Source organism: Sitophilus oryzae, unplaced genomic scaffold (assembly GCF_002938485.1).
Source record: "Sitophilus oryzae breed Bouriz unplaced genomic scaffold, Soryzae_2.0 scaffold_41_pilon_pilon, whole genome shotgun sequence".
NCBI classification, from domain to species: domain Eukaryota; kingdom Metazoa; phylum Arthropoda; class Insecta; order Coleoptera; family Curculionidae; genus Sitophilus; species Sitophilus oryzae.
Genome location: NW_022146996.1, coordinates 1,833,527 through 1,849,351, shown reverse-complemented (window position 1 = coordinate 1,849,351; position 15,825 = coordinate 1,833,527). Strand labels below are relative to the sequence as shown.

The 15,825-nt window shown below is 33.5% G+C and overlaps 1 protein-coding gene across 2 annotated transcripts in view; it reads left to right on the top strand.

The window, feature by feature from the left end:
- Positions 1–15,825, top strand: part of LOC115885823 (aldehyde dehydrogenase, dimeric NADP-preferring-like) — a 76,581-nt gene that overhangs the window by 16,035 nt on the left and 44,721 nt on the right. Inside the window, exons 1-2 of one of the 2 annotated variants that reach the window (XM_030904849.1) lie at positions 5,875–5,907; positions 8,042–8,083. The exons of the other annotated variant lie outside the window; for it this stretch is intronic. Of the exons in view, the coding sequence (XP_030760709.1) occupies positions 5,905–5,907; positions 8,042–8,083 (45 nt within the window). The 5' untranslated portion in view covers positions 5,875–5,904. Of the gene's footprint in view, positions 1–5,874; positions 5,908–8,041; positions 8,084–15,825 lie in introns of those variants that run through there. 2 annotated transcript variants of the gene reach the window in all.

Here is a 15,825-nt window from a genome sequence, read left to right as displayed (position 1 = left end):
TATATTTTATTAAAGGGTTCTTTACAGTTTACATTAAACAAATTAAAACTTATAAAACTAATATCACTCTTTAAGTTATTTTAACAAATGTTCAAAAAATCCGTCATTGTGTGTTTTCAGTACATAAAATGCATCCATTTAAAACTGAATTACAAGCTTTTCTCACAGAGTGGCGGTCGACATTATTAAACTTCTCCCTTCTCCCCTATCGCCTTTTCGAGTATCTTTCTTGATTCCACGCATGGAAGTGACCATTTCCCTATAGTTATTCATTTTCCTAATAGTAATTCTCAAAACCCTTCCCCAAGTATTACCAAATGGAATATTAAAAAGGCTGACTGGTCATCATATCAGTTAGCTTTCAACTCATTTATAGATGTAGACGGCCCTCCTGACCTACTTCTTTCTCGTCTGAAAAATGCCATTATCCTAGCTGCCTCTGAAACTATCCCAATAGTTAGTGTTTGTGATGGTAGGCTTCCGGTACCTTGGCGGAATGAATAATGCAAAGAAGCCATAAAACTGCGCAAAAGTGCTTTGTCTAAATTTCGTAGGAACCCATCTTCAGCAAATTTCATCGCTTTCAAGCGTGCTAGAGCAAGCTGATTATCACTAAATCTAAAACCCAGTCATGGATTGGGTTCACTTCTTCATTGAAGTCAACCACTCCAACGTCAATTATTTGGAAGAGATATCGCAGAATTAAAAGTCTTCCACCAAAAAGGGTTGTTGGACTCACGACAAATGATATTTGGGTTACAGACCCATATCAAATATCTATCATATTTGCTGAACATTTTAGAAACACCTCGCGCACAACAAACTATCACCCAAAATTCATGAACTATAAACTTCACGAGGAGAAATCTCTTCGAAATTTTTCAACTAAAAACAATTATCCGTATAATTCGCCCTTTACGATATTCGAACTAAAATCAGTTTTAAATTCCCCCAAAAATTCAGCTCCTGGTCCTTATGGAATCCTATTTCCAATGATCAAATACCTTCCTCCCAACCTACTTCATTTTGTCTTAAAGCTCTACAATAAAGTTTGGCTAACGAGTCAAATTCCTCAACAATGGAAAAACGCCATCCTCATTCCAATCCTTAAACCTGAGAAACCCTTCCAACTCACTAATAGTTACAGACCAATATCTCTTAGATGGATATTCACGAAAACTTTTTGAACAAAAAGCAGTTAATAGCTGTGTCTCTAGACATTAATAAAGCATATGATATGTGTTGGAGATTTAATGTGATTAAAAATCTTTATAAAATAGGATTAAGAGGATCATTACCACTTTTCATATCAAATTTTCTTTGCCAGCGTGAATTTCAAGTTAGAGTCAACAATGTTTTGGTTTGGTTTGGTCTCCGTCCCAACCTCTAGAGAACGGCATGCCTCACGGGTCTGTTTTGAGTTGTTCTTTATTTCTTCTATCCCTTCTTGACCTCCCTACATAGTCTAATACAAATTTTAGACAAAAAATCTAAATAAAAAAATCAAATTACCTAATTTCTCTGGCATGTTAACAGCCGAACTCACAGCTATTTATCAGGCTCTTATCTAAATTCGGAGCATGCCACCGATTGAAGCATTAATACTATCTGATTCACTTAGTTCCCTCAACAGTATTGCTTCTTTAAATCCCAAACACTCTCTAACCTGCAGCATTCGAGATTCAGTATATAAACCTACTGAAATTAAATACAATGTTAACTTTATGTGGATTCCTGGACACTCTGACATTGCTGGTAACGATTGAGCAGACAAACTGGCTAACGAGGCTGGCTGGCTAGGAAGAGTTCAACCAATAATCCCATACGCTTTTCTTCATTTGGAAAATTCATTGTTATAATTTAGTTGCGTCTTGATAAAATCATTTTTGTTTGGATGTGACATTTTTGTTTGGATGTGACATTTTTGTTTGAATGTGACATCTCCTAAGACCAACAACGATTGACTCGGTCATGCGAATGACTTCACACGTCACAGAAATCAGGGATAAAACGACTGGCATCATCCAGCATCTGACGAGAATAACTCCCAATATCGGAGGACCTCGCGCGGAAAAAAGAAGACTTCTCGCTTCGGTAGTTCATTCGACCATACTCTACGCATCGCCGATCTGGGACAGATCCATGCGCTTCAAGCATTACGAAAACATGCTAGAAAGGATAAATAGGAAGTTGGCACTCACGGTTGCATCGGTATACTGCACATGTCCAACAGTAGCGGTACTTTGTCTTGCTAAGATACCTCCAGTCAGTCTACTAATCCAGGAAAGAAATCAAATATATAAAAATGTAACTTCCTTCCGGAAAGAGGCCAGAAACATGGTACTAGAGCAATGGCAGACACGATGGGAAGCATATAGCGGATGGACCAAAGACTTTCATACCCAATATTAAAGACTGGATAAAATGCGACCAAGCAAACACGGACTACTACATCACGCAAGCCATGACTGGCCATGGAGTATTTGGCGAGTATCTGCACAGGATCCGCAAGGCTGACTCTCCTAAATGCTGGTATTGCGAGGTGTCAGACTCGGCTAACCACACACTATTTGAGTGTCACGCGTACGAAGATTTACGGGAAAACGTCGGAACAGGAGCGGATACAGGAATTTATTTTAGGGGGGCCCAAATAAAAAGTAATTTAGAATTTGCTTTTTAAGACGCCATTTAAAGCCTAATATTTAACCCAATTTATAGATTTTAGGGGGGGCCCGGGCCCTATGGTCCCCCCCTCTGTATCCGTCACTGCGTCGGAAACCTTCTAACATCATCGAATGAAAATACCGAAGCGATTTGCGGCATGTTAAGGAACATTATGAAGAAAAAGGCGAAGGACGAAAAAGACAAGATCTGGGTACAGACAAAGACATAGAAGTATGATAAGTCTCTAATCTTGATGAAATGTCTTCGGCGGTACCGAGATTGGCGAGCTTAGAGCACAGATGGGTTTTTAGTGGGTAGGCCCTCTCGCATGAGGGAGATCCCCACACTCCGGCCCTAAAGGCGTTTCCCATCTATAAAAAAAAGACAAACAAAGATTGAACTTGTTTCCTTGGCTAATTGAAATTGTTTTAAAAAGATCAACTCAAAGTTTCAACTCGAAGAACTCAGTAGTTTTTCGAAAAAAAAAACTATTATGACATTATGTCTTATATGGCTGGAAAGCTTAAAAAATGGCATTTTTTATCAAGTCATGGCCAACTATGGTTTTCATTTAAAAAAAATCAAATGTTTGCGTCATATCATATGTCAAAAATGACAGGCTTTAGAAAACAATGGAGGACACAGCCTCATTAAGAATGTGATTATCTACAACTTTTATCCGCAAACTTTTTGTCTAAAGTAGATTATAATGGAATTATGGAGCATTTTTGAAATAGCCAAAATTTTTTTTTTCGAAATATCTGATAGGTTATCCATAATTTTTTTCAAAAACCCTAAAGGCGCATACGTTTGTCCTCACAAAACTACTATCCTTTCTCTATTTGAGCGACTCTCTAGCTCCAGTAGTTTCCAAGTTACCCATAGAGAACATTGTAGAAAACCCACCCTGTATATATTATATTTTAATTTTATTTGTCTTGTAATGAGCTTTCTAAAAATATGTATATTATACTCTATACTTATTTTCATAAATAATGTAAAAAATGCATTGCCTATATTTACCTTTACAACATAAATCAACCTAGTTTAAAAAATATATTTTTATTTTATTTGTTTAATTTAACAAGATAATGTTGTTTTCCATGGCGTCATCTTAATAAAAGGCACTAAAAATGTACTGGTGCAACTTTAAGATAACAAACTCTATCAGAGTTATTGATATTTTTGATGCACTTGGTAGTAATTTTTAGTAAATTTGGTAAAAGCATTTAGTAGTATTTTTTTAATTGTTGAGTAAACTTTTAGAAAGCTCATAACAAGGCAAATAAAACAAAAAAATTATATACAGGGTATCTCATATAAAAAAAGCATAGGTAAGTTTGGCCCATATTTCAAAAGTAACAGCTCCCAGTGAATATCTAGTTATTCCACTGAATTCTACGTGAAAAACTCTATGAGATTCAGTTTTCGCCTTTGCGATAAGTCGTAACCTAAGTAGCATTTTAGACACAAAATCGAAACAAAATCTCTGCTGAGAAACATTGCGAGTCACATTTTTGATACATATGTTTCGTAACATAAATCGCTTTTTGTTTCTAAATATTTTACCAAAATATGGTTTCGCTACATAAGCTATAACAATAAAGATCTTAATGTCACAAATTTTTCGAAACTTTTAAGAAACAGATGTGACTCACATTTACAGATTTTTTATCCGTTTTGTGCCTGAAAATTTTTCATAATTTATTTGATATTCTGTCATATATGAGAACATAATCTTACTTTATTGTTTTGATTTTGTTCTGCAGTTTTTACAAAAATCAAGCATTCTTCAAGTTTTTATAGTATTATAATTAAAAAAGCAGCAAACGTTTTTTCTCTTTTTTCTACAATGGAATACATGTTTTAATTGTGTTATAATAAGTAAATAAAATTGTTTTTTAATTAATTTGACCACAAGTTTTGATTGGCGTTGTTGACAGGTGACTAGTTCGAAATTTCTACACATGTAGCGCTAAATCGAAACATTTTCGAAACAAGGTTTCCATTTATTGTTGATTCATTTTCGAAAGACGAGTTTCTCTCTTTTTATATATAAATATGATATAATGTAGATGATATTTGTCCGACTCCATGTCAATTTATAATACAATTTTATAAAATAATTAATTAAAATTCCGCCATGTTGGCTAGTGATAGCGTTTTTAACTAAAAATATATGTTTTTATCCACTGTTGAGCTTTTAAACTCATAAGAACGCATTCTACTTACATTGCTTTATATACATATTTTTTCAGAACCATGATGTAGAAATAAAAATATAAATCTATATTTCAAACAAAAATATTTTATAGCAACAAATGATATAAAGAAGGAGCATTAAAATTATGAAAGTACATTATTAAATTAAACGATGAATTTGCTTTTGGCAGACATTTTTTGTGCGAGAAAACCTAAAAACAAAGATTTTAAGACAAAAAAAATATGGCGGAGGTCGACATTGTTGATGGTTGTTTTCATTTTGAAATCCACGCACAGACATAGACTATTTTTTAGTTTGGTATTTTGTTTCTCCACATTTAGAAACAGTGGCTGCTGAAAACGGGAACATCTTTGACACGAATTGCAGAAAATGTATCGAAAGATTTCCTCTAAAAGTTTTGATTTAGCAAAAAAACTTTCCAGGTAACGGCTAGTGTCACCACATTGGAAACACATGTAATAAAGCCATATAAAATATTTAGTTTTCGAAAATATTTCCTATTTGTGGCATACCTTTTTCATTTTGTGTCAAGAAACAGACACAATTATTAGAAACATTACCTAAAATGTGTCCAAAAATGCTACTTGTGAAGATAACCGAGATATGAAGGGGATCGAAAAATGTGTTTCAAGAACTAAGAGAGCTAGAACAAATCTGTGTTGTCTGTGTGTAGAATCTTTAATAAATAAAATAAAAAATAGCATAGTAATGTGAAAATCGTATCTTTGTATCTCTACTCATAAACGAGGAACTCTATAAAAAAACTGCAAAACACACGAAAATGGGACACACTATACATTTGAATTTTTTAGACATGTCTTATTTTTTTAACGAGAGAAAAATATGTCAAGTTCATATATTTCTAAATTATTAAAGATAACAGTCTAACGATATTTTTTTTATCTAATTTTATTCACACAATAGACTTTTATCTCATCAATTCATAAACTTAATATCGAAACATTTCAAAGGAAACAGTGGTATTTCGTCAGTGCTTTTGTTTTTGTCGTAATTATATGGTATGTAAAATATATCCTGGTCTGTATTTACGGATACTAGTCATTTTCTGTTTATAAATTATATATGACAGAGATGTCATTATACAGGATGGCCCAGTGTTCCTAAAAAGGTCCGTATCAGGTTTCTGTGTAAAATTCTTCAAGAATCTTTTGACTAAAATAGGCAGGCAGTGAGAAGCACAATTTAGAAATGCTTTTCTTAAAAAATCTTGTTCTTCTAGCAAGTTTTAGTCGTTAAACACTTTTAATGGCATACCAATATGGTTTGCAATAAATTCAGATTTAGTTGAAACATCTTAATTAATTTTACACTAAATGTAACACTTTCATTAGAATGTACCAATTCTTGTGCTGAAGCAGTTCCAAATAGATATGAGAGAATAGAATTTTATGGTCAATAGTCAATAGACATGTATTTTATATATACCGGGTGCGTCTCAAAAGTGGCTCACAGCTATAACTTTTTTATTTTTTCAGATAAAAAAAAACGAGATTTGGTATTTTAGTCTATGACATAAATTAGGATTGATTGGTGTATTCAATTGTTCTTGGTCACCTCTTGTTTCACCGGAAATTACTACAACTTTTGATTTTTAAATGGCACCCTCGGTATTTTTTTGCTTCATTTGATAGAAAATGGTATTCTGAATAGAATGACATATCATATGTCAACTTTTGACATTCTCGCTTAATAAAAAATTGTATTTTAAAATTCAATATAGAGTGCTATGGCTTTGTTAAAATACCATTTCTTCATCAAGGAGCCTTGGAAAAATAGATTTGATCGTTTAATGTTTTAGTGTCGTGTCCTGGCCAGTTAGAAACTGCTCACATCGTATTTTTAATCATATCTCAATTTTTTCAAATAGAACGAGGGTGGCCCATAAGCATATTTGGAAAAAGCATTTTTCTACGAATAATTTGATACCACACACTTGGTATTTCGGGTCAAAGTTTCGTTACGAACCGCAAGTTACAATTTCAAATAAACCATATGCGAAAATGTCAAAAGTTGACATATGATATGTCATTCTATTCAGAGTAACATTTTCTATCGAATAAAGTTGAAAAATACCGGGTGTGTCATTTAAAAATCAAAAGTTGTAGTCATTTCTGGTGAAACCGGAAGTGACCGAAAACAATTGAATACGCCAATCAGTCCTAATTTATGTTATATACTAACGTACCAAATCTCGTTTTTTAACTAAAAAAATAAAAAAAGGTATAGGGGTGACTCACCCGGTATATCGCAGGCGCATAGAATAATCCGGATTTTTGCAAAAAGACTAGCATATTATAATAGGCTGGCTTTTTAAATTAAAGAAGGAATTTTTACAAAAAGCCAATCTATTTTCAGTCACTTTGCAAAAGGCCGAATCAGAATTAGGCTTATTAAACAATGACGATATTTTCTGTACACTTCTGCAAGAAGACTGCCTGTTTTCAGTCGTTTTACAAAATGTCAAATCGAGGCCAGGCTGATTAAAAAATGATTAAAATTTACTCAGCTATGTATAAGCATATTGAATAATTTACGATATAATAAAAATATTCCATATTTTCCTACATAAAAACAATAATTTATTATTATAATTTATGTGAAAATTTTATTTTGTTTAGACGAAAACAACTCGACCCCTGTTTCATAAATTGTAATTATAAGTGATATAATTTTAAATACAAAGTATATTAAAACCTCATTATTAATATCTCGATTAATTATTATAATTAATTAATATAGTTTTATTATAATTAATTATTAACATAATAAATCGAGTAATAAATTTATTACTCTGTAATTTGATTGTGTGTATAGGGCTGCCTCTTTGTGGAAATTTGCTTTCTTTTGTTGGAACTTTGTACAGTATGGTATTTATGGAATAAAAATTTAAATCCATTCATCGAACAGAATGACCAACGTTTTTTTAACTACTAAAAAGTTTTGTGTAAAAATATCTACGATAATATATTTTTTTAAATCTGCGCTACTATTATCTAAACATCTTGTAAAAAAATTGGAGTGAAAATTTTAAATAGGAAACCTGATATAGAGCTCTTTCGGAACACTGGGCCACCCTGTATATTGAAAAGACAGAAATGAAGACAACTACCCTAAAGTACTTTTACGTTTTAGAGAGGATATAATGTTGGAATAAAACATTTAGTGAAACAAAAGGTAGGTCAATCCATGAACTAATATTTTATTCTGCACCCCAATGAAAAAGCTTATTCAAGTGATCATTACTGTACAACATTATCATTTACAAATATATAAAAAATGGTTTTATAGCGAGGTCGAACGATATAATTATATTAGTTGTTATTAATAATTAAGGAAAAATATTCTTGGTTATCATTTCCTACGACAAAATTAGATGGTGGAGATATAGAAATAATTTGTAATAATTCAATATTAATATAAAGGGTGGTCCGAATTGTATTTGGAAAACGGTAGTATATTCTGCAGATAAAAAAAGCCAAAAAGTTCATATACATGTATGTCCGAAACTGATTTGTTTTGGAGATACGGGGTATAAAATTTCATTTTTAAGTCGATTTTTTCCAGATAATTTCTAAAGTTGATATTTGGACGAAAATTGGTGTCTGGGTGTTTATTGACATGAGAAATTTGATTTCAATATCAATATGACTCCAACTAAATAAGATCGGACCAAATGACTCCTCTTTATCACTATCACAAAACAATTCGAGGCGAACAAAATGGATCGAGGAATATGGACCAGATATTACATTCCTTCAGGATGGATTAACCTGGTATACATACTGCCATTACTCGCTGACGAGTATTCGACCTGGTATAGTTCAACCTGGTATACAGCCGGGTCAAAGACCGCTGAAGCAACAGGAGCTGGAGTATTTGGGAAAAGACCAAGGTTTACGTTATTCTTTTCCTTGGGTAAATACTCAACCGTATTCGTAGGCAGAAATCTTCGCCATTTTACACTGTGCGAGATAAAATACTAGAAGAGCTTATTCAGGTAGATCATATCATTAATATATGCTCACACAGTCAGGCGGCACTTGGGGCGCTTATGAGCCCAAATGTATCGTCGAGACTCATCTGCGAATGCTTAGGTGAACTGGTAGCTCTGGCACGAACGAACAGAATTAAATTATTCTGGGTGTCGGGCCACAGCGGCATCCAAGGCAGCAAAAAAGCCGATGAGCTAGGATCATCTTGGTTCAGAGCCAGTACTGGGAATACCCAAATGTATGGCCTGTAGTGCACTAAAACTCTGGATCAGGGAAAAGCAGAATGTCCACTAGGAAAAAGACAGGGGCACGGGCACAACAAGGCCTTTATCCAAGGACCTAGTTCTAAAACCGCAAAAGAACTGCTAATGCTTAGCAGGAATAAAGTGCTGATTCCAACAGGCATCTTGACAGGATACATGGATGTCAAGTGTTTTCTGAAAAAGCTCAACCTGTATCAAGGAAGTCTTTGCCGCAGACTCTGCGATAAAGGTCCTGAAACAGCGGAGCATATAATATGTCACTACGAGGCTCTGGATCGCAAGCGACACTTTTTATTTGGAAAAGCTAGGCTAGAACCGGAGGAACTATGCTCCCAACCTATCAATAACCTGCATAAGTTAGTGCAAGGCCCAGGGATAGGAGAATGGGTGCAGATATAGAAAGGAGACAAATATAATAGGCCTCATAGGTCGCTGTGTTTCCGGCAGAGGACTGCCCCTTGTTAATGAAAAAAAAATATGACTCCTACTTGTAGGGAGCGCTACCCAGGGTTGGCATGATTTAAATCCTGATTTAAAAGTGATTTTTTTAATTTTAATCATGTGATTTAAATCAAAAAAATATTTTTTATAATAAATCAAAAAGTAACTATAAAAGGTTTAAAAATGTGTTCTAGAAAACTAGAAAAAATATTTTTATAACAGATATAACGGATAATAAATCGAAAAATAATTGTGAATGTTATGAAATTAAATAAAAAAATATATTTATCAGTTTAAATGCTGAATCGATCTGTAAAGTGATTTCGTGTGAATTCATTAGACCGCTAAACGCAGGGATTTATTTTAAAATTTATGTAAAAGTGACAAAAATTCACTGTTCGAATACATATCATTCACAAAGTCTAGAGCCAGAACTAGGTTCTTCTGATATATAGAGACTATATCTTCATTCCCGAGAATCTATAATCGTTGTCAGAAAATGTGTTATGTGTGTATATTTTTTTTAAAGAGTTGTATGTTTCCAAATTCCTACCAACATTTTGATCTGCAGTAAGTACTTTACACTTTAACATAAGGTGACATAACATCATACATACTAATTTCATTCTTGACATAAGGCTATTTCTGAACAATATACTGTATTGTTTTATTAGGAGTAAAAATTATACTTTTTTTGACGATGCTGTACCACAGTTTAAAGAATATAAACTGTGGCTGTACCTTTGAAGGACCGTCGTAAAGCTATTCCGACGTTACAGGGAGGCACAAAAAGTCCATTTTTACTCCTGATAGAACATACTATTTCTTTTAAAATATTACAAATAATTTTTTAATCAATTTCAACCATTGCAAATAATATGAACAGTAGTCGAGCAACAATTTGTACACTCGTTGAATTTGACACTTAATATCAGTTTAATAATATATTTTTGTACTTTTGTGCTTAGGCGTAACAGACTTTACTTTTATGCCTAGGCGTTAAAATGATAAAAGTTAATATTTTTGAGATGTTCGAAAAAAAAATCCTTTTGATCTGAAGCGAGCGACTTTTTTGCGGAATATATTGGTGACCGATGTGGGAAAATGACACGCGCCGTAGAATTGTTAATGTTATCGGTATCGGGCAGAGTTATAAAGATTTTAACCATTAATTAAAAATTTAGCCATTTAGGATAGGACTTTAATTGGAATAAAGTCCTAGTCCTTTGGAAATCCGATTTAAATATTGTTTTGAATTAAAATCAAAAGAATCTGATTTAAATAAAAGAAATCTGATTTTTTTTTATTTTTAAAATGATTTTTTCTCTATCTCTATATATCTTTTTAAGTGTTTTGGACAGTATAAGAACTTTTCGTTCGAAAATGTATTAAGCAAGTGTAAAAATAAACATCTCTGCGGTTTTTTATGCCAAAAATGTCCCTTGATAAAAACCTTATAAAAACGCTACGAGTGACCGTTCTCAAGATATTTGGAATGGAAATTACGAATACATGTCATTATTGCCAAAAATGTTGACTATATAAATAGTTATTTAAACAATTGTAGGTGGCGCCCTCTACAAGTAAAAACAAAATAAAAATAAAATTTCTACACCCTCTATCCTCAAAACGAAGCATTCTGGGACATGATTTTATACGAACGTTTTTTATTTATTTTTATCCGCAGAACATGCTACCGAAGTTTCCCGGTTACAATTCGGACCACCGTGTATAGAAATTATTAATACATCAATAAGCTGCAACTATTTAACATTATTAATTACTACTTTGTGAGAATAACATATAAATTATATTTACTTCCATTAGAATATTCCAAAGTGTATTTTTCTATGACCTTATGTGGTATTTTTAGTCGCAATTGTGCACGGTGAATTTCTATAATCATCTTAGTATTTTCTGTTAAGGATAAATAATACATGTGTCTATTTAACTTTTTGAGGCGGTTTTAGTGCGATGTTTTAGTTACTTGCTCTATACATGACAAACACAATGCTTTTTTTCCAATATCAAGGGGGCCATCCTCTGCGAGAAATACTGCGACCTGTGAGGTAGTGATAGGCATTACGATTCTTTTTAGTGAATCGAATCACCAATTCAATTTCTCATATTGAATCGACTCATACGATTCGTTTATTTGAACGAACCCCATGAACAATTTGCGTTTCATAAAAACAAGAATCTAACTGGCACTACCGGCGCGATAATTTGGCAGGACAATTACTTACTAGAAAACGACAAGAAAAAGAAATATACAGTTCTTTCATTTGTTTTTAAACACTTTATGACACTAGCGTAATTGGACTGATTATTTTACAAATAATATTATCAATTCATTTCATGTATACTATTTATTAAAGACTTCTTAATACCAGTTTAATATTTTTAGAGTCATATTTTAATTGCGATTTAATAATTATATAATGATAGTATAAAATACTGCATGATCGAAAAAAAATTGCATGCAGTTGGCTAGGAAATGAACATCGATAACATTGCCCATATAATTTTACATATAAAATGACAGCGATTTTCATTTTATAACTATGGCTAACGTCGTTTTTTATCATATTGAGCAGAGGCCAACAATATTTATTTGGAGTTGCATAAAAACACGATTTCGTCTTTTAGTCCGACATTTAATGGTTTAGTCGTTAATATTATTTTAACAAAAATTAACGTAAAAATTAAATACCCTACAGATATCCCGTACTAAGCACATTATAAATAAGTTTTTTCTTGTAAATAACATTATTATCGTTTGCATTTTATGCCCATGATGTTTGTTAGGGCTATTGTTCAAGTCTAAATATTGGTACCTGACTCTGTGCCTATAATCACAGCCGCGCCATAGAAACGAACGATCGCATTGTGATCCGATTCAATTCTCACGATGCTTTTTTACGGCTCATCTTTCAAATCTTATGGATCCGTGCCGGCCACGATTCAGTTGAACGAATCGTATTGCAAGCAATGAATCAATTCTCACGACTCGTTTGGATCCGTGCTGGCTACGATTCAATTGAACGAACCGTATTCTAAGCAGTAAATCGAATCACACGATTCATTTTTAATATTCGTTTAAATGAACGACTCGTTCAATCTTTGCCCACCTCTACTATGAGGCCTATTGTGTTTATCCCCTTTCTATATCTGCACTAGAGTGCACCAAAAAAAAATATTTTTTCTTTTTAGTTAGGTACCGTAAAAATATCGTTTAGGATGATGAAAAAAAATCTGGTAAAGTTTGAGCTTTTAATATTAATATATGAGTTGCCTCAACGTGATTTTCTATTTCCCATTTAAATAACACGGGGAAACATTTTTTTTCTGGAATTTTATTGCGTTCTAACAAATCAGCGTTTGGTAAATATCAATATATATATATATACTCTTGTAGAATATTGAACGGTCTTCAAAAAAGATCTAATATAAATTTTCATTTAATCGACTCGTTTGAAAGTTATTGAAGGTTAAAGTTCAACTTCAAATCGTATATGATAATTTCCACAATTTTTTATATTTTATCACAAAATATTGGCTCATAAACATAAACTATCATATTTTATCACAAAATAATGGGCCAAACACAAAACCTAACCCAACCGAGTTTAAATATCTTTGGTCAAACACCTAAAATATCATATTTTATGTTTTTGAGCCATTTGGTGAGAAAATATAAAAATTGTGGAAGGTATCATATACGATTTGAAGTTGAACTTTAACTTTGAAAACTTAAAAATTATATCAGACCTTTTTTGACGCTGAAAAAAAAACCGCTGATTTGTTAGAACGCAATAAAATTCCAAAGAAAAAAAAAATGTTTTCCCGTGTTATTTAAATGAAAATAGAAAGTCACGATGAGGCACCTCTTAATATTAATATTAAAAGATCGAACTTTATCAATTTTTTTTTCATCATCCTGAACCATATTTTCACGGTAACTAAAAAGAAAAAAAATATATTTTTTTTGGTGCACCCTAATCTGCACCCATTCTCCTGTGCCCATCCCTGTGCCCTGCACTAACTTATGCAGGTCCTTGATGGGATGGGAGCATAGTTCCTCCGGTTCTAGCCTAGTTTTCCCAAATAAAAAGTGTCGCTTGCGATCCAGACCCTCGCAGTGAAATATTATGTGCTCCGCTATTTCAGGATCTTCATCGCAGAGTCTGTAGCAAAGACTTCCTTGATATAGGTTGAGCTTGATTGGGTTACATTTGACAGCCATGTGTCCTGTCAAGAGACCTGTTGTAATCAGCACTTTACTCCTGCTAAGCATTACCAGTTCTTTTGCGATTTTAGAGCTAAGTCTTATAAAGGTCTTGCTGTGCCTGTACCCCTGTCTGTTTGTCCAGTGGATATTCTGCTTTTCCCTGATCCAGAGTTTTAGTGCACTACGGGCCATACATTTGGGTATTCCCAGTACTGGCTCTGGACCAAGATATAATGGCGATGATCCTTGCCTAGCTAGCGCATCGGCATTTTCGTTGCCTTGGATGCCGCTGCGGCCATGCACCCAGAATAATTTAATTCTGTATCTTCGTACCAGAGCTTCCAGTTCACCTAGGCATTCCCAGACGAGTCTTGACGATAGCTTTGGGATGATAAGCGCCCCAAATGCTGCCTGACAACACAATGTTTACGATAATAAAACGAAATAGTAGTTAAAGTAATTACATATGAACCAGAAACATGGTGGTCGGTTATATTGCCTGGTTGATATGCATTTGTCTAGCTTCTTTCTCTTTTAAACCTATTAGTGATTCTATGAAAGTGTGAACCCCATTCCAATTTTCTGGAGATCAAAGCATCTCTGGAACTAGATCGGAAATTTTAATTTCATCGATTCTTAGCTTTTTGTATAGCACTCTTTCAGCTGTCCATCGGGTACATTCCAAAAGAGTATGCTCCACACCAGGGGCGGATACAGGAATTAATTTTAGGGGGGGACAAATAAAAAGTAATGTAGAATATGCTTTTTAGGGCGTCATGTTTAACCCAAAAGCCCCCATGGGCCCCCCTTTGTATCCGCCACTGCTCCACACTGTATTAGCATTAGAGTCGCCATAAAATCATCTCGGGATTTCAATTAACTTAATTTTATATCGGTAATACCTGAAAAACCCGTGGCCAGAAAGAAACTGCCTCATGGCGTAGGTCAGTTATCCAACCCTCTAGATCCTTCATAAGCGTTCTAGTACATGTACCTTTCCCATTTCTGATTTCACTCCATCTTTTACACAATAATCCATACTTCCGCTGTTCTTTCTGAATGTTCTGGCCTTCCTCCCCCTCCCCCATTCTTTCTTCAATTACTATATCTATTGAGGCCATTGCCAGGCTCAGCTTGTGCAGCCTCCGCAGATATTGTCCTGTAAGTCTGGTCAAATTGTATTTTTGGGGAAACTTCTGGGGTAGTTCTGATTTATTTTGTTCTTTATGTTTTTGGGGCGCTGAATCCGAATATGATGTTTGTTAATAAAATTTAGTGACAGAATATTGATAAAAATGCAAAAAATATGCAGAAAATTGCAATTTTTGCGGTTTTTTGATTACAATTCCAAAAATATAAATTTTTCAGAAATAACACCTGTATAAAAGTAGCCAAAATTTTCTACAAATTCAGTTTTTATATTTTTTTCGTCAGACAATCGCATTAGGTTCTAGCGCTGGTTAAAGATTAGCTTACAGTTAGGTTTTTTTAACGCTTCAAAATCTTTGTTCAAAATCGATATTTTTCATTGAAGACCGGATGTATATAAATTTCTTTATAAAAAAACTTAGGATGTTATTGCGCAGTGAAGCAATATTAAACAACCTTTACACTATTCCCGAAATGTTTTACGAAATATTTCGTGAAACATTTCGCAAAACATTTCTGGAAATACTTTCAGAAGTTAATTCAAATATATGACCGTGTTATAAAAATTAGTCCCACGTTTCCTGAAATAGATGGAGACGCGCCGTGATTGGTTTTTTGTTTTTTATTGTTAATTTGGGTTAACGCTAAGTTTAACGCGCAATAACATCTAAGTTTACGAAAAAAAATCGGTCTTTGGTTGAGTTGGAAAATATTTATACTAAAAATTATGTAGGGGTGGGGGTAGTTTTTATCCTTTCCGTACTTTTTCTTAGCGTTTGTAAAAGTCAAATCTTAAAGCAAAACATAGCTACCTACCCCAAATCTCAATTAGAATATCTC